Raw genomic sequence first — 20462 nt, forward strand, 5'->3', positions numbered from 1 at the left:
CCAGAGTTAAGAACCACTGGGCTTTTGCATACTCAAAAGGCAAGGTTTGGGCTACACCAAAGTCCAACAGGTATCTATTTAGAAAACTTAAAAATTAAATATATATTTATATCTCATTAAACTTAAAACATAGACACCATTAACAGAGTTATTTCTAGGTCAAGTATGAACTATAGGTCATTTTAAGATATTTTATAAATAATTTAATGATCTTTCTCTGTTAACACTTCCAATAAATAGAAAATATTTAAGAGATGAAAATAGTTTCTAAAGAAGACATTTGAATTATTTTTAGAAAATGTGAAGAATGTGTTGGAGTGTAGAAGTCCTTTAAACTGCAAGATGCTTAGGGCAAGTAGTGTTCTTCCTAACTTGGAGAACTGTTTTAGGTATTAAATATCTTCTTCCATTAAAAAAGAAAGAAAAAGCTGCTGAGACCAAAATTTGAAATGAAGGCATTTGGAAACATCCATAATTTCAGGAATGTCTCCTTTAATAATGTACTTTTTAAAAACTCCAGCAAACATCTTTACAAATAAGTACCTAAAATTCTAGTATCCCTAGAGGAGAAATTCTTTTCAACTAATTTTGAGTTCTAGGGTAAAGGTATTCTTGAAGGTTTCACAACTCTGCATAAAGAGCTGTGAGAATGTGGAAAGTGAAGAAGAAGAGAGGCAGTGTGGGGGGGAAATATAAAGGCCCCAAATGAGTCCCTTTAGTTATTTCCTGTTTCTGTGCTGAGAAGGCTATCATAATTGCACTTGAAAGTTTGCTCTGTGGGCAGAGTTGAGACAAGTTTTGCTCTTCTTAACCCTGGAACCAGACCAGCGGAGAAGGGCCAGGGCACAAAGGTTCAGATGTTCCAGTTTGTGTCTGTGAGTCTCAGTGGTAAGAGAACCTAACTACAAAAGACCCTGAAGAGACTAGCTCGCTTTGCTTACTTTTAGCACATCGCTAACATCTGCAGCCATGGAGGGGCTGTTCGGAAGTGTCATTTACGGAATGAGACAAAGGTTACAATGCTCATATTTTTTTCTTCTGAAAAGAGTTTGAGAAACACAAGGATAACCCAAAATGAGAAGAAGCCCAGATGAAAAGAGATGTTACCAATTACTCTAAAGAATTTCCAGAAGTACTCAATAGTATGATAGTCAAAACATCAGCCACAATGAGGGAGGAATTAGGCTGTTTAAACTTAGAATGTTCTCCAACATCATGGAGACAAATGAGAAAAAAACAAACCTGCAAATAAGGCTGAAATTGAACATCACCTAAACAGTCAGACGTGCCAATATTTTTCTCCAGTGAAGAGTTCAGCTAGAGGAAGAGCTATATTTCTCAAGTGGCAGCTTTCATAATGTCCTAGGACATTTTAAATCAAGTTTGATGACCGCCGTACAGATCTAAAGCTTTTAAATTCTAGCCCAAAGTATTAGGCAGAATGTTTCTCCCCTTGTTTGATGCCAAGAACAAGATGTAGGAACCAGTTAAACTGCACAGTCCATCCTTTGTCTCTGCAAACTTCAATCTGATCTAGAAAATACTTTTTAGCATCCTCCTCGCTCTTCCCCACTGTCAGGGCGTCCCGAATGTATTCGATATCTTCTTTGCTGGTTAACTGGGGCATTCCTGTCATCAACATCATGGAGAAGAGGATGATGAGTAGGTTTGTGTGATGACGAAGGGCTAGGTAAGCCTTGACGCAGACATCCTGGATAAAGGGAAAGAAAACGCTGTTAACTGTTGTTATGGCATCGAAGTAGGCTGAAGACCAGCAGGCTGTTTTGCAATTTACATGACATTATCCTGTCCCTGCGAGGAAATCATCACAAGCAAGGCAGGTCCCCTGCCTCAGATGAAAAACTTGAGAACACAGACTGCTTTTATAATCTCTGAAGAAATGTAGTTTGGTTGCATACACCCAGGGTGTGCTCAAGGAAAACTAACTGATACAGTAAGTTTCATCTTATTTCTTACTCTTTTTACTTCCATCTCTTTTCTAGGCAAATGAGGGTGGAAATTTCTGTAGTCCCTGAAGAGGAATGAGTCAGTTTTTGAACACCAGCCAGGCATCACATAACTTTATGTAAGCATAAATAATGTTTGCCAAGAGCTAACGGAATCCAAAGAAGGGATGGAAATGTGGTGTTTGAGATTTAGGTAGTTTTCATCTTTATTTTCCAATGTGTCCTATACTAAGAAAACAGATGAATTAGTTTTTCATTGTCTGACTCTCAAAATTGTTGAATGACCTTTGGGAATTTAAAATAAATTCTGAATAGTGAGTGAGAGAGGGCTTTCAACAATGCTATGGCTGGTGCCTTCTCTAAAAGCCTTGGAGTAGGTGACAGGTGAGTTAAGCCCACTTCTGAAGCAACAGGCATGCTCATGCCAATTAAATTGTTCCAACATGAAGAAAAAGTTGCAAGGTTCCCAATTTTACAAAATCAGAATAGTCCAACCTTAATATCATAATTTGGCAAAGATGGCATATTAAAGAAAACTGAAATGAATGATTACAGGTTTAAATATTTCAAATAAAATACTGAGTAAAATGTTACGAGAATAACACTCCATAGGCAACTAGGGTTTATCAGAAACTTGCAAGAGTAGCTCATCATAAGGTACTGGATAAAAACACACTTTTGATTTTTATAAAAGTAACATGTAGTTTAACATGTGACAAAAATGAAATGATGTGAAGAATGATCTGAAATTACCAGTCACAATCATTCTGAATAATGAGTCTGGGAAAAAGAAATGTATAAGATCAGAAAAGTGAAGGTAAAATCATTAGTATTTACAAATTAGTACAAATTAGTATTTACAAAGAAAATTAAAATACTATTGTAACTAGTTTTTATTAAACTAGCTTTTTATAAAATTAATAAATAGAATGCTATAAGTAGGAGCCGCCAGTTAGAAAGTAAAAAGAAGGATGCTGTGAATAACGGTAACAAAACCCCCATGATTCCTGAGATAAACACCTGAGATACATAAATTCCTGAGATACACAAAACATGCAGAACCCATTTTTTAAAAACTGTAAACATTTACTGAAGTAAGTAAAAGAAAACTTGAACATGTTGAGTGACATGGCATGTTCCTCAGTGATAAAACTATTATAAAGATAAAAATTTTTCTCAGATTAATCTATAAATATAATGAAATTGAATAAAAATTCCTATTGGATATTTAAACCCAGATATGTTTTTAAGTTCATCTGGGATAAGTAGGGCCTGAGAGAACATTCTGAAAAAATATAGTAACGAAAAACAGTGCTTGCTATCCTAGATATTAAAGCACATTATAAAACTATAATATTTAAAACTGTGTGATATAGTACCTATTCTTCTCCAAAAAAGATAAGAAATTTTGTGGAACACAATGGAAAGTTCAGAGACATATCTAAGTACATATTAAATATATAATAAAGGTGACTCAGATTAGTGGGGGAAAAGATTATTTGATCACCAGGGGTGGTACAACTGGCTCATAATTTGGGCGGAAAATAAAGTTTCTCCCATGTGATATACCAAAATAAATTCCAAAAGAATTAAACATTTAAATGGAAGAAGGGAAAATATTTAAATAATCATGGAATGAGAAAGGAAGAACTTTCTGAAGCTGATTTCCAAGGTGGAATCCATAAGGAAAAGATAGATTACGGAAACTTCAAATTTTTGAGAAAAAAAAGCTATAAACAATATTAAAAGAGGCAAATGACAACAGAAAACATTTGCAACATGACAGATCACTTCTTCATCCCTAGCCCCCGATAGCTCTTACAAAGCAATAAGAAAGAGATAAACAGTGGGCTAGAAATGTAGGCCAAAGATATAGTATTATCATACTATAAGACATAAAACCAGATAGCAAACATATGAAAAAATATGCAACCTCATTAGTAATCAAATAAATGTAACTGAACATGAGATGGAAACATTCACATACCAAATTGGAAAATCTTTTTTTTTTTTTAAATGTTTAAGGATAATCTCTAATGTTCACCTTTCATAGCCTGATGGTAGATGGGACTAGATGGTAGATGGTATACTTTTCCTAGCAGACGACTGACAACATGCATCAAGAGCTTTAAAATACTTATAAATGTTATATAACTTAATTGTGGTGGTGGTTACATAACTTTGTCAAAATTCAAAGCACTGCACACCTGAAAAGGCTGAATTCCGTTCTCTCTGAACTATGCTTCAATAAACTTGACTTAAAAAATGTCAGAATCCTTTTACCCAGCAATTTCCAGGCTAGGGATTTACCTTTAAAAAATTTAGATAATTTTGCAGTGATTTATCTACAAGAATGTTCATTAGAACATTGTTTAACATTGTGGAACCTGGAAAGCAACTTAAATATCCTACACTCGGAGATCGATAAAAAGGGTTTATGAAAGTACCTACATAGCTCTGTAACTACTAGAATTATCCTGTAGAAGAGTATTTAATAAGCATGTAAAAGCGAGTTTTAAAAAGCAGGTATGAGACACCACATGCAGTACAATCCCATTTTGGTAAATGGACACAAAATACTTACATAGGAATAAAGAATATAAGTTTACCGGTCAAAAATTTAATAGTGATTTTGCTTTCAGATGATCTTGTCTGTGTCACCTGCACGTGGCAGGGTAACCCCAATGATAGTGGGGGTCAGGCCTGTGTCATTCTGTATGTCAAGACTGGATTGTGTACGCATCACCCTGTCCAGGTACAAAAACCCATGGACTATTCTGGCATTTTTTAAGTCAGAGAATATATATAAAATGCTCAACATAGAGGGTGGTACATAAGGAGCATTCAGTAAATGTTAGTCGTCTCCCTTCCCTACCTGGAGGGGAGATGAACTCTGCATCTCCTCCCTGCTTACTTACCACAGAGCAGGAGACTCAGCACTATTTGGGCTGTTCCTGCCTTGGTCCAGGCAACTCTTGCGCCCTGGAAGCGGCTGTGGTGCATTAGCGCCCTTGCATTCTTAATGATTCCACTTACGTCCGGAAATCATTTTCTTTTGCTCATCCCTAGGACCCACTGAGGTCTCTCTCATTTCTTGGCAATTACACAGGCTAGGGGCAGACTTCACCCCAGGCAACAGTCTCATTAATTGGCCAACTCGCACAATTTTCACAAGGGAAGATATGGGGATGCCTTTCGATTTTGAATTAGAGGACATTCTGATTTTTAATTATTTTCTAGCCTTCTGTACACTGGGGGCTCTGGGCAGATCCCCTGCTGTCTGAGCCCACTGTGTGGTCAAACTCTTTAACAAGAACATTTTGAGGAGGAAAATGAATCTGGGGTCAAGTCATTATAACACCAATCCATGAGTGCTCAGTAAATATTTAAGTGGCAATGCACCGATTCGCCAATCGCTGTAGCCACAGAGAGACATATGAAAGGGAAGAAACTGTCCTGTTGTTCTCCAAGGCCACCTCTCCTAGATAAAGAATTTCTGCTGGCTTGAATTTATTCGGTTAATTCTAATTTTCACACCCAAGGGTCACTTCTGTGAGAACGAAATTTCACCTCCAAATTTAACCATACGCACCATACTGGTCAGACACACTGTGTAAATTCTGTTCGGTGGTGCAGACTTAGAGACGTGGTACAGACTTAATTATCTTTTGCTTAAAGGTGTGTGGAGCAGGGGTTAAAAGCATACAGTCACACCTCACTGCCTGGACTCAACTCGTGGCTTTATTATCGACAAGCTGGTTGTCATCAGAGAAGTTACTTAACCTCTCTGGACCTTGGTTTCCTCATCTTAGAATCAGAATAATAATAACAGCAGTACCCGTGTCACGGGATTGTGGTGAGATTCAAGTGCTATGTAAAGGGTTGGCTATTATTATTGACAGTGTAAGAAGTCACACACTTCTCATCACTGAGGAGGTCACCTTGCCATCTAGACCACCTGTCCAAAAAGTCCCCTCAGACAGCAGAGACCTAGGGGTGGGCTGGGCCAGGGCAGGACGGAGATGAGCCCCACTCCCACCAGAGTCAATGGAGGGGGTGTCTTGACGCTGGCCCCAGGAGGTGAGGGGGATGGTGGAAGCATATAGCACACTGGCTACATAGCAGATGGTTCTCTCGCTAGGAGGGGCCCAGGTGGGCCCTTGCTCTGCCTGCTCAAGCCCCAGGGGTTTCATTTCTGCCCTTGGACTCAGCCATAGGGTCTGTCTGAGCTTCCTGACTGTGCTGCCTCAGCAGAGGCCTGTGGTTTGAGGGGCTGTGGGGATATGGCTTGGGGAGCTCGGGGGGAAGCACAGAACACAGAAGTTACTGGCTGTAGCAACAGAATTTTCCCTTCTGCCGGGGCTGCCGGCCACTGACCACATGCAACCTCATCCTGTCCTTCTCAGCTGCCGGTTGAGGCTCTGTACTATGGAGCAGAGAAGAAGGGGGAAAGGAAGAACCTGATGTCCAGGACTTGGTTTAAGATACTTGTTAACTAGTGTGAATGCGGGGAACAGTGTAACATGGTTACTGTCATTGGCTGGACCACTACCCATTAGTAGCTAATAAGTAGATTGAGCCTATATAGTAGGCAATCTGCTCTTTATTTCAGAGTTGATTCAAATGCCTTAATTACAGCAACCAGTACCAAAGGAAAGGTTACTTTTTACAGAGCTACCCCTCTCCTAAGTCTTAAGAACAAAGGAAACTATTACCATTTCAGGGTCAACACTTTGACTTGATTCGTTCACTGTCTCAACTTATCAGTTTACTATACTGAAAGCAAAGTCCTCTCTATGCATAGTCTATTAATTTTTTAACCACCAATGAACTGTGGCTGCTTTAGACAGTCCAAGGTCATGTGGAATAGTCCTACTTTTTCTTAAAACCAAACACCTCCATTCTCATCTAGAAACAAAGTGGAAGTGAAATATTACTGTACACAGCTACAAAAATGAGGAAGTAACCTCAGGGCCATAAAAGAGAAACTCCAGAAAAAGAATCCAGGCTGAGAGGAGGGAGAGACAACACTCACATATACTCATCAATGAGAAGAAATGTCCTCACCCACCTACTTTTCCTAAATAATAATGCAGCCTCTGTCTGCCACATTACTATTACTATTAGTTTTTCTCCCCTGTCTCCTTCCCCAGAGACAGGGGAGAAAAAATAAGATTTATCAAAGAGAATTTCATTTTTTTAATAAAAATCAATGAGTTGGCTAAGCAATGCCTTTAGAAGTTATTTTGGCAAAACAGAGAAGGTCAGTGATTAGGACCTAGTAATGCTGGAATCTGGTAAATCTGAAAGAAGAGTGTGTCCGACGCTTGGACGTGCATTTGTGGAGTTTGACTTAGGATTGCCATCTTTAAGGACTTAGAAATGATTCCCAGACTAGCTCTGTCTACCAGGGGGAAGGGCTGTACTGCCATCTTCTCAAGTATTTAGCTAGAAGCTCATTAGAAACCTAAGGGTACAATTAAACGGTTCTACTTTAGTCAACTGTTCTAAACAGACTGTATGTATGTGTGTGTGTTTATTTGTGCCTTGTTCCAAAAAGAGTTGAAGGTGCAATATTTGGATACACAAAAGTCACAGTAACAGGGCTTCCCTGGTGGCGCAGTGGTTGAGAGTCCGCCTGCCGATGCGGGGGACACGGATTCGTGCCCCAGTCCGGGAAGATCCTATATGCCATGGAGCGGCTGGGCCCGTGAGCCATGGCCGCTGAGCCTGTGCGTCTGGAGCCTGTGCTCCGCAACGGGAGAGGCCACAACAGTGAGAGGCCCGCGTACCAGGAAAAAAAAAAAAAAAAAAAAAAAAAAGTCACAGGAACATTAATTAGAAGTGGGTAGAAAAAGCAAAGGGATCCACAATGGGTTTGGAAAAGAGACTAAAGCTATACATCACAAATCCTATATTCTTGCTAAGGGTGGCCTTCAAATGTATCTTCAACCAAAAGGGAAATCGAATCAGTTACTTCATCCAATGTTCAGAATATTTAAAAAATCTATTTGTTTAGGAGAAGCACAACTTTTCTAAGACCTGATAGAACTTTTGCAAGAGGATCTTTATAAAAAGTACACTTTGTAACGTGGTGAATAATGTCCTCGATAATATTCTGTTACAAGACAAAACAATTCTCTAAGAGAAACTAAACACTGTGAGAAGGATGCCAGTTAGAAGGTTAATCTCGATAAATGTTTAAAAGTAACAGGGGTCTAATCTTAGGAACCGAGTGACACCGCATGCTGGTGGATTAAGGCACAAATCCAGTCCAAGGCCACGTTTCCAGTCTTGTGCTCATATGTTTTCCAGAAAAGTGATAAAATTTGGCAAGCTTATCTAAGTCCTAACAATTCTACAAGCCCACACAAGTCTGCCTCTGGCAGAGAAATCACGCCGACATATGCAAGCTTCTACCCATGGCTGATGCGGACACTTCTCTGAAGGCAGCTTCTGATGGAGAGTGTGGAGAGAGGAGGAAGTACTGGAGCCTTCAGTACTGGAATACAGAAGGCTGAGCTCGACCTCGTTAGTGGGCCAGGATGTAAATCCCAAGAGGATGCAAATCCTTTAACAACTCAATATATTAGGAACAATTCAACAAACTCATCTCCCTGTTGACTTATAATAGGCCTTCATTACATTAATTTGTGATTAATCATTTGAGCTCCAAGTGACTTTTTTGCTTGGCTCTCTACCCCCTAATGCAGCCCATGCACTGCTTCAAATTGGATCCAAATTTCCCTTCTCGCCTCAAATTCCACTCCACACGCCCACGTATACCTAGGTTCCATCCATTCTGGACGACTGTACTCTTTGTTCCTAAAATACTGATACTAAATCCTAACGTCATGCCCTCGCTCATGTTCTTCTTTCTGACTTCCTGCATCTGCCAGGAAAAATGAAGATGAACTCGGACCTTAAGGCCCTCGATAAAAACATTCCCTTCACTCCACGGCCCTCTTCTACCTTCCAGGACAGGAATCACTGCTCCCTCCGCAAACCGTTGGTGAAATCTGCACTACAGAGCTATGTGCGCATCTCTTTGGCTGAGCTCTGGGGCCACGCCCCTGCTCGCGTCACCTGGGCCCAGCCGTGTGCCTGCCACACCGTAGATAATCCGCAAATGCAGGACGAATGAATGCTTCATGTGCCGAAGTCAAGGTCAATGTGGGGCAAGATTCATTGCTTTAAAATCGGTGAAGGGCTTCCGTGGTGGTGCAGTGGTTAGGAGTCCGCCTGCCGATGCAGGGAACACGGGTTTGTGCCCTGGTCTGGGAGGATCCCACATGCCGCGGAGCGGCTGGGCCCGTGAGCCATGGCCACTGAGCCTATGCAACCGGAGCCTGTGCTCCGCAGCGGGAGAGGCCACAGCAGTGAGAGGCCCGCGTGCCTCAAGGAAAAAAAAAAAAAATCAGGGTGAATTAGGGAACAGTCATATCTGAAGGGAATTCAACTGTAAAGACATGAGCCTTCCCTGGGCTCATGTGGACTACCTCTGAGGTAGTCGTGTGTTGAATTGGGTGTGCCGTGTTGGACAGGGACAAACAGGGTCTGGTGACTCAAACAGGATGGGGCAGGAGGCTGAGAAAGCCCAGCCAGGCAGGCGCCAGGTACAGGCAGTTAGAGGTATATACACGTGCAGGCGAGTAAGGGCAGTCAGAGCCTAGGACTGGGGAGTACCCCAGAAGAGTGTCAGAGGTAAAGTCTCCGTGGCCCCCCGGTCCCTGTGTCTGGGTTAGGGAGAGCACGGGAGTCTCCAGCAAGGCGAACGGCAGGAGGCAGCAGGGCCTCAGGCCTAGGGGCAGGTTAACAGGCAGGGTTAATAGGTTAATAGGAGGAACTGAGGCAGAAGTAGTTACAACAGCCTGGCATCTGAGGTGAGAGCGAGACCACTGCAGAGATGGACTCTGAATGTAGGTTCGTCGGAATCCGAGCCAGGACTCTGTGTAGAGACTGGGGGCAGGGCTGAGCCTGCTGGATGAGGGGCCTGGGGACGTCCTGGCTTGGGGATAACCCTGCCCATGGTGGTGACCCGGCTGGGGCTGATGAAACTGGCCTCCTAGATTAAAGCAACACCGTGTAGGGGCTCCAGACTTCTATCAAACCCTTCTTAAGAGTGACATCACTGATGAACATAGATGCAAAAATCCTCAACAAAATACTAGCAAACAGAATCCAACAGCACATTAAAAGGATCATACACCATGATCAAGTGGAGTTCATTCCAGGAATGCAAGGATTCTTCAATACACGCAAATCAATCAATGTGATACACCATATTAACAAATTGAAGGAGAAAAATCATACGATCATCTCAATAGATGCAGAGAAAGCTTTCGACAAAATTCAACACCCATTTGTGATAAAAACCCTCCAGAAAGTAGGCACAGAGGGAACTTTCCTCAACATAATAAAGGCCATATATGACAAACCCACAGCCAACATCGTCCTCAGTGGTGAAAAACTGAAAGCATTTCCACTAAGATCAGGAACAAGACAAGGTTGCCCACTCTCACCACTATTATTCAACATAGTTTTGGAAGTTTTAACCACAGCAATCAGAGAAGAAAAGGAAATAAAAGGAATCCAAATTGGAAAAGAAGAAGTAAAGCTGTCACTGTTTGCAGGTGACATGATACTATACACAGAGAATCCTAAAGATGCTACCAGAAAACTTCTAGAGCTAATCAATGAATTTGGTAAAGTAGCAGGATACAAAATTAATGCACAGAAATCTCTGGCATTCCTATACACTAATGATGAAAAATCTGAAAGTGAAATAAAGAAAACACTCCCATTTACCATTGCAACGAAAAGTATAAAATATCTAGGAATAAACCTACCCAAGGAGACAAAAGACCTGTATGCAGAAAATTATAAGACACTGATGAAAGAAATTAAAGATGATACAAATAGATGGAGAGATATACCATGTTCTTGGATTGGAAGAATCAACATGTGAAAATGACTCTACTACCCAATCTACAGATTCAATGCAATCCCTATCAAATTACCACTAGCATTTTTCGCAGAAGTAGAACAAAAAATTTCACAATTTGTATGGAAACGCAAAAGACCCCGAATAGCCAAAGCAATCTTGAGAACGAAAAACGGAGCTGGAGGAATCAGGCTCCCTGACTTCAGACTATACTGCAAAGGTACAGTAATCAAGACAGTATGGTACTGGCACAAAAACAGAAAGATAGATCAATGGAACAGGATAGAAAGCCCAGAGATAAACCCATGCACATATGGTCACCTTATCTTTGATAAAGGAGGCAGGAATGTACAGTGGAGAAAGGACAGCCTCTTCAATAAGTGGTGCTGGGAAAACTGGACAGCTACATGTAAAAGTATGAGATTAGAACACTCCCTAACACCATATACAAAAATAAGTTCAAAATGGATTAAAGACCTAAATGTAAGGCCAGAAACTATCAAACTCTTAGAGGAAAACATAGGCAGAACCCTCTATGACATAAATCACAGCAAGATCCTTTTTGACCCACCTCCTAGAGAAATGGAAATAAAAACAAAAATAAACAAATGGGACATAATGAAACTTCAAAGCTTTTGCACAGCAAAGGAAACCAGAAGGCCAAAAGACAGCCCTCAGAATGGGAGAAAATAGTTGCAAATGAAGCAACTGACAAAGGATTAATCTCCAAAATTTATAAGCAGCTCATGCAGCTTAATAACAAAAAAACAAACAACCCAATCCAAAAATGGGCAGAAGACCTAAATAGACGTTTCTCCAAAGAAGATATACAGACTGCCAACAAACACATGAAAAAATGCTCAACATCATTAATCATTAGAGAAATGCAAATCAAAACTACAATGAGATATCATCTCACATCAGTCAGAATGGCCATCATCAAAAAATCTAGAAACAATAAATGCTGGAGAGGGTGTGGAGAAAAGGGAACACTCTTGCACTGCTGGTGGGAATGTGAATTGGTACAGCCACTATGGAGAACAGTATGGAGGTTCCTTAAAAAACTACAAATAGAACTACCATATGACCCAGCAATCCCACTACTGGGCATATATCCTGAGAAAACCATAATTCAAAAAGCGTCATGTACCAAAATGTTCATTGCAGCTCTATTTACAATAGCCAGGACATGGAAGCAACCTAAGTGTCCATCATCAGATAAATGGATAAAGAAGATGTGGCACATATATACAATGGAATATTACTCAGCCATAAAAAGAAACAAAATTGAGCTATTTTTAATGAGGTGGATAGACCTAGAGTCTGTCATACAGAGTGAAGTAAGTCAGAAGGAGAAAGACAAATACTGTATGCTAACACATATATATGGAATTTAAGAAAAAAAATGTCATGAAGAACCTTGGGGTAAGACAGGAATAAAGACACAGACCTACTAGAGAATGGACTTGAGGATATGCGGAGGGGGAAAGGTAAGCTGGGATAAAGTGAGAGAGAGGCGTAAGGTACCAAACTACCAAACGTAAGGTAGATAGCTAGTGGGAAGCAGCCGCATAGCACAGGGAGATCAGCTCGGTGCTTTGTGACCACCTAGAGGGGTGAGATAGGGAGGGTGGAGGGGAGGGAGACGCAAGCGGGAAGAGATATGGGAACTTATGTATATGTATAACTGATTCATTTTGTTGTGAAGCAGAAACTAATGCACCATTGTAAAGCAATTATACTCCAATAAAGATGTAAAAAAAAAAAAATTAATAGAAACCCAAAAAACTGAAAGACTACCAAAAAAATAAAGAGTGACATCTAGGGGCAAATGCCTTTTAAATACGCTCATCGCCGCCTACTGTGCAGAGCTGTGCATGCGAAGAGGTTACTTGACTCCCCTGATTTCTTCAGCTCCATCCGACAACACACATTTGCTTATTTCCTACTGTGTGCAAAGAACATCTTCAAAATGCTTGCTTGCTTCTACAAGGCCAAGTTTCACACTCCTTGCAAACTGTCCTATGTTGAATGTACACTATAGGTTTATCCTGAATGTCCCATCAGCATGACTACTGCTCTGACTGGGGAAAAACAAGTAATGTTTATGTCACTAAGGAAATCGCCACACAAATATGACTAGGCACCAGGTGACACAGGTCTGTATTATTTACCAAAACATTAGATTTCATAATTAGACTTACTTCCTCTCTGGATGTGTGGCATTTAACCGCATCTTGAAGGCTTATTAACTAACAGCCATGCAATGGCAGCTTGTCAATCTGTGCATGAGTTACCACTTCATAAACTCACAGAATATGATGTATTGTGGGGAAGGAAGAAACCAGAGGGGCTCTCTAGTCTCATTCATCTCCTCCCGGGGGCAGGAATTGCTCCTCTACCGACTGGTACCCACTGAGGGCATCTTAGGTCTCAGGACCCACGTGCGGGATGCAGGTCAGACGTGGCCTTGCTGCCCAGAGCTGCCTCTGGGAAGGGAGAGACAAGCAGCAGATGGTGCCGAGAACTACCTGCTGTGATGGATGCTCCGAAGGCAACACGCGGCGCGCTGTGGCCAGGATAACATGAGGGGCCTCATCTAGAAGAGGGCTCTGAGGGATGACATTTGGGCAGAGGGCAGTGACGGGCGTTCCAGGGAGGAGGCCCGGACTGGGGGCAGGTGCAGAGGAAGGCTGCCCTGACCCAGTGAGAGAAGGAAGGCTGGTGCCATGGGGAGAGGCTAGAGGGGGCAGGGGCTTGTAGGGTGAGCTTAGATGTTCAGATATGATTCAAAACGAGATGGGAAGCCACTAAATGGTTTAAAGTAAGGGAGTAACATTGTGTCTGCTGTTTAAGTTCAGTTTTTAACCAAATTCTGATTAATTTGGTCTTTAAGGTGATAGTGGTTGAAATGGGATTAGAAGTCAGATTCAAACTCAAATTCAGAGTCTTTCCAATTATGATGTCCCCTCTTCATTCCTTTCCTAATCAAAACAACAAGTGAGAAGTACAGAGTTTGAAACATTTAAAGCTACAGTGATACCACTGATGAAAGAGCTTATTTAGGTAAAAGACCAGATATTTACAGAATGAAGGAAAACCACTAAAATGTTGACAGTGTCATTTTTGGAAGTTGGGATAGTGGGTATTTTATATCCTGATATTTTTAATATTTTGCTGGCTTTTTTAAAGGAAGCATTTGCTACTTTTAAAATTGAGGGAAAAAAACCCCCACGTTCTTACATAAATGAGAAGCCAAATTTCATTTGCCAATGATATCAATGTATTTGCACGTGAGTGTGTTCTATAATTGGTCAGGGACATTTCAAATAAAGTGGTTCTAAAATACATTACCAGTGGGAAAACCATTGTTTAATTTTTTCTCTCTTTAGTAAGGGAGAGATTTTTTTTCTATAGAGAATTGATTTATCAAAATCATCATCATTGCAATGTCTGTTTAGCACCCTGTGTGCGGGATGCTGTTCCAAAGGCCAACAGATAATCTTGGGTTCAAATAGTAGCCTTTGCTTTCATGTCTTGTTGTCTTATCATGGCTTGTTTGTGAACTCTGCCCTCTTTAGAAATAGCTCATGAATCTGGTCCTAGGCTAACCGAGCTACCTTGGAAAGAAGAGGGAGGCGGGACAGAGTCACACTTTCCTGTTTTAGTTCCCCTGACGCTGTCCTCTTACCACGAGCTGGGTAGGTTTTTAAGTCTTTGTGGAGAAGGCTCCCCTCATGCTCAACAAAAAGTGGGCCGTCTCTTCTCCACCCTTCCCAACAGGTGATTCAAATATGCTGCGTGCATTCATGAACCTTATCAATGCAAAATTAGCGATTTGCTGGAAATGAGGATACCTTTCATTCAAACAACATCTTCCAGCCTACCTAGAAATGGCAGCTTTGTTATGCTATTTAGAGAGTTGAGAGACGTGCTCCCTGACCTTGAAGGACTTCATCTCAAAAAGAGAGCACAAGACGAAGAAACAGAATCTTCTGGAAGGCTTAGTAGTATGTAAAAAAAGCACAAAAAACAAAAAACTGTCAGCAGATCTGAGTCAAAAGATAAAAAAACTCGCTGCTCATCTTTGTCAAGCTGGAAACTTTAGAAATTCTGCAGATGTAGCATTGTACACATATATGTATATGTGTTCAGCCTTTTTCCTGATGTGACTGAGGAGGGTGGGAAAGGCTTGGAGACCAGCAGATAAGGGGGCAGGTCGGGAAGAAAGAGCCTGAACCCCTCACTTGCTCTTCCACGGGAACAATGCTACTTCGTTGTGTTTTATGTATTACAGATCTGCTTGAGGTCTCATTTCATAGAGGGCTTCGCAACCTAAAGGTGTTCAAAGTTTGAGGACCCCCTGTGATGGATATGACAATGGAAGCTCCGTTGATAGAGTTCCTGCTGTGGACTAGGCACTAGGCCAAGCTTTCTACATATTTCACATAAAAAATCCCTAAAAAAAACCCCACATGTGGTGGGCCTTAGAATTCCCACTGCACAGATGAGGAAACCAAGGTTCTGAAAGGATAAGCAATTTGCATCACATCCATAGCGATTAAGCAGCAGAGCCAGGATTCAAGCTCAAGCTGATCTGCTCTGAAGCCCATCCTTTCAACTACAGTGCCGGGCTGATCTGTGTTTAAGGCTGAAGTCTGTACATTCAATCAAAGAGTATGCCAACACTGCAAAGCATAGACATATATAAGTACAATAAAATTTACCAAGGTGTGTTTTTGGCAGTACACATGCTGCCTAGATGTTGCTTTAGTGAAAGAGGTTCTAAATGCTAAAGAAACAAGCTTTGGTCACAAAAAGGATGGAGAAATGCTCCCAGACGGAGAGCACAGACTCCCTGCAAAGAGTTGTTGCTTTGGACGGAAGCTGCCCAGATGGGGAGGCAACCTCTGGGGGGCCTCCCCAAACCCCAATCTTTTCATTAAAGAATATTTTGAAACTTGATATGACAACAAAAAAGACTACAGGAGAAGTACTGCTGGGATTTTAGGAGTGACACGGGTACTATAGGGTCTATGGGAATGTTGTCAACAACAGGACAGATGGGCAGTCGTTCTGGAGAAAACCACTGGCCAAAAAGACCTCGTGTCTGCCTGAATGTTCAAATGGCACTACTGCTGCTGTGTTTGTTCAAAGGAGATGAACCCCACCTCCACGAGAGGAGAATTTAGTATTTCCCACCTCCCTTTTAAATGGTAAAACTCTTCCAGGTTTGTGTGTGTGTGTGTGTGTGTGTGTGTGTATGTAACCAGTTTTCTCTTCCAGGAAATTGTCACAATGTGTGACTTTTAACCTTAAAGAAACACAGGACTGAAACGTGTCCAATCCCTGGAAATAGTCTGAAACCCAGTTGAGTTTACGCAGAAAAGCACACTAAAAGTCCTAAGACCATCTGGCCACAGAGATCTCAGTTTCTCTGACAACCACCCCTGGAGCTGTGAGAGGGGAAGTGTGGTAACCACCACAACGAAAATCAGCCAGGAGAATAAACAAGCACAGATAGGTTTCAAAACAATACATCCCAGTTCCTGTTCCACTGAAGGTCAAGGCGCATGTCATCTCTCAAGGTTAACATGGTCCTCAAGTAGACACGCAGGAGGAAGAGTCAGTCCTGAAATGCTGGTACAAATCAAACCATGTTTCAGAGGCGCTAAGGGAGGGGGCTATTTAAAGGAAGCCCGAGACAAATGTGCACATAAAGTAATCACTTGTTGCCTCGACTGATCTGTTTTGTGTTCATATGGCTCTAAAATAGGTATATTGCGGTAGCAATGACGACTTTTCTGAGTTACGTTCATTCACAGTTATTAAATTTGCAACAGTGAACATTTTACTCCTTGGGTATTTGAAATACCATTTGATAGTCAGAAGTGAATGCAGACCAGGAAGGAATAGGAAGAGAAAGCCGAATGTGGACGCCCCCCACCCAGGGAGCTGGGAGACCAGTGGAGGAGCTGGTGGACAGGTGAGATGGGACAAGCCAGGGCTCTCAGGACAACCTGTAGTTGAGCTGACGAGGTTTCAAATGAGAGAAGGGACCCTCCTCTACAAAAAGAGACCAGCAAGCATTTCCTGTGTCAGTAACTGATAAGTACACACCTGGAGCAGAAATCAAGAGAAGCTCGCCATCATTGGCGAGTCCTGAAAAATATACACACAATTTGCATCTTCTAGGCAACGTCTTGATTAGGTAAATATTCAAAGGCTAAAGCTGCCTGCCAGGAGCTCTTCCTTAAAGCCCTGTCCTTCAGGGCTGTGTCATCCTGCTGTTCTATATTTGCCAGTCTCACTGATTATGGAATTCTTCTATTTGCTGTCTGGTTTTAGGAGAGGGGCTTACTGAGAAGCATCATTTTGCACTTGGGGAAGGAACAGAGGCGACTGGGGGGAGGGGGTGGGTCACACCCGAAGCGGGTGGGCAGAGTTGAGGGCTGCAGGCACCATCTGGTTGATGTTCCCAGTAGGTGGTCGAGAGGGAGGCCAATTACCTGAAATTTCTGGAAGTGTCGACTCGTCTTCTTTCCAGAAGTCCCCATCACAAACAGGAAGTCCGGAGTTAGCACAAATGGTACTCTCTCTTTATTAATGCCCAGGAAACTTTTGTAATTCCCAAGAATGTGCCCAAAGTCGATATGAAACAGATTTCCTTAAGAGAAGAAAATGTCTGACGTCATTATACTGGCCTCAGCACTTGCAAACAGCACCCTGGTTTGTTCATTTCTTGAAATATTTTGAAGTTGCCTGAAAATGAGCTATCTTGGGTGGGAGAGCTATTTTTACTCTTTGCTTGTGATGTATTTTGTCTTAGCAGGTGTGTGTAGTAGTGGCCACAAAGCACTCTTCGAAACAAGCGTAGTTTTGATATCCTTCTGGTGTTCTTTCAATGACAGCCAAACACCATTAAAAAAATTCTTGTCTCAGAATTATTCTTACAAATATAAACCAAAACTCTCTGGCTTATATGTCATCATTATGCCCAAGACTGTCTTAGGCTCTTTCTGTAACTCAGGAGAGACTGATGTTTCGTGCTGTTTGGGGGAGGGGCAGTCACCTTTTATTTTTGAGTAGCAGGCTAGAAATAAATCATTTTGAATCTCCTCTGGGTCAATTTCTACCACTGTCACCATCACCACCACAATTCCCTTCCTCTCTTCTCATTTACAGAGCTCTCTATCGTATGAATGTTCCATAAATGCATTATCTCTTGATTCCCACAGAGAGTTAGCGATTTACCCCGATATGGTGTTTTTTCCAGACTCTACTCTTAAATTGGTCCAGATTTCTTAGAGGAAAATGTCATGGTATGCAGCCAGTACTGACCACTGTCAGAATGGACAGTGACCCAGTGAGGAGCAGTAGGTGAGGAAGGCACGGCATTTCAGATTGGAGGGTATCAGGAAAGGGTGACTCTGTTTGTTGCTTCTCTGCACCATCTGGCACTGTTGATCACGCCCACCTTCCTAGCTTTCTAGCTCCTGTCTGGCTTGTCCTTCTTAATTCTCCTTTGCTGCATCTTCTTCTGTTACTCACTCCTGGGTCCTCCGTAGGGTGGTCACAGCCTCTGTGTCCCTATACAATAATGACCTCTAGATCTTTGCTCCAACCTTGAGCTCCATTTAAAAATTACTCTGTGCTGGGGAAGGCAGGGATGGGGGGTTAGTGTTTAGTGGGTACAGAGGTCCCATTGGGGAAGATGAAAAAGTTCTGAAGATGGATGGTGGTGGTGGTTGTACAACAATGTGAGTGCAGTTAATGCCACTAGAGTACACACTTAAAACTGGTTAAAAGGGTAAATTTTATGTTATGCATATTTTACCACAATCAAAAAACATTACTCTATAAAAAATAAACTCACCTGTCTCTGAGATCATAATATTGTCATTGTGTCTGTCACCTATTCCAAGAACAAAGGTTGCCACACAGTAGCCAGCACAGGAATAAACGAATCTCTCCACCGCTGCCTGAAACTAGTTAAAATGCAACCAAATATTAGTTGTGTCCCAACTACAAAGAGCAGCATGAATCTATTACAAAGGACTCCCAAAAAGACACTGTTCTGGGAATCATTTTCAGAGAGCAAGTTAGTGGTACCTGATATCATTAATGTTCTATCCATCAGGAGCCAACTTTCTCATTGCTCTACTTACATGTTAGGTGAAGATACAATGAATCACAGTAGCATGAGGAGGAAACGACAGTCAAAGGACAACAGTACTTTAATCAAAGGGTTCACTGCCTTTCCATGCATCATTTGCCAACGCCAATACAGAACCTGTAATGATTCCTCCTTCGTTGGTGAACATATGTTTTGCTTGTGACCACTTAAAAGTACGCACGGGTTCACAAATCCACATTTTAACAGACTAATAAATGCTACTAATTATATTTCCTCCCCGAAAGACCCACGCAAATGAGAAGTGCTAATCCTCTACAACAGAATTTTAACCAGCAGCTGAACAGCTTGTGAAGGACTCAGCGGATGTACCTCCGAGGAACGGAAGTGACATTTTGAGCATCCGTAATTTACCATTTAAATTAGGGTGCAATGGTAAATTATAAATTACTTTTTAGGGTCTGTAGTGTTTCCAGGTAGTAAAGAGTTTATCTGTGGTAACTAAACTTTTCTGCTGAACGACAGAAATAGATGGTCATAAAAAATGCTAACAAGTTATTTCCCAGAACCAAATTTTATGCAAAGCAGGCCTGATAATCAAAGGAGAAGCAAATGCTCAGCGAGGTCTGAGTGAGCACCTCTGTTTTGCACAGAACTGCTGTGTCACCAGGGGAAATTGCTTAAACCCCAAGGAGCTCAGGAGGAAGGTGCTTCACCAGTGAGTCAGGAGGCATGGCACTGGTAGACCCCTTAAAAACATGTCATTATTCAGCTGTATCATGATAACTTGTCAGGAGCCTTCAGAGTAGGGAGAAGCAGGAGCCCACCTTTTCTTCAATAGGGCATTTCTCTTTGAGCCAGTGATTCAGCACTTCATCTTTAAAGGCGCCCGTGTTGCCCACTGTGCTTTGCTGAATTTTGGCGATCGTCGTGGCGTCTTTCACGATCTCGATCATTCCTGCGGGGACATGCACAGAGTCTGATGTGAACTGGGGCTGAGTGCCTGACCCAGAGGAGGAATGGCTGTGTCTTTGTTGAGTGGAGGGCAGAGAGCTTTCTTAACCACAGGGTTATTTTCCACGTTTGTGCTGGTGGTTTTCTTAGGAGGAAGAGAAAGAAAAGGAGGCGGATAGGGAAGTTGTGTGGGACCTGCTTTCACTATCCCTGGATGAAAAGAGGAAAGGGTTGGTTTTGAATAAGCAAAAGCATTAATGTGCCAAACACATCCTTCTTCCCTTGGCAACCTTTGCCTTTTCCTTTTTTACATTTCAGGGTCAAATGGGAATGATGTTCTCTACTTCTCAAATTGGAAACTTGACTAAAAATCGGTTTGACTGAAATTAAAATGTGAAATGCACCTAAGAGGAGAGTATGTAATAGCTTTGATAATGTAAAGTCTGGGATGGTGAAACAAGTG

The 20462-nt window shown here is 41.8% G+C and overlaps 1 protein-coding gene across 1 annotated transcript in view; it reads right to left on the reverse strand.

Moving 5' to 3' along the window:
* Positions 1-1432: 1432 nt before the first annotated feature.
* Positions 1433-20462, reverse strand: part of PIK3CG (phosphatidylinositol-4,5-bisphosphate 3-kinase catalytic subunit gamma) — a gene marked incomplete at its 3' end in the record, with an annotated part of 30679 nt that continues 11649 nt past the window's right edge. Inside the window, exons 7-10 of the mRNA XM_082845938.1 lie at positions 19873-20003; positions 18788-18899; positions 17421-17578; positions 1433-1711 (exon numbers count right to left, since the gene is read on the reverse strand). Coding sequence (XP_082702064.1) covers positions 1433-1711; positions 17421-17578; positions 18788-18899; positions 19873-20003 — 680 coding nt within the window. The remainder of the gene's footprint in view (positions 1712-17420; positions 17579-18787; positions 18900-19872; positions 20004-20462) is intronic.

Source organism: Leucopleurus acutus, assembly GCF_964270905.1.
Source record: "Leucopleurus acutus genome assembly, chromosome: 9".
Classification (NCBI taxonomy): Eukaryota; Metazoa; Chordata; class Mammalia; order Artiodactyla; family Delphinidae; genus Leucopleurus; species Leucopleurus acutus.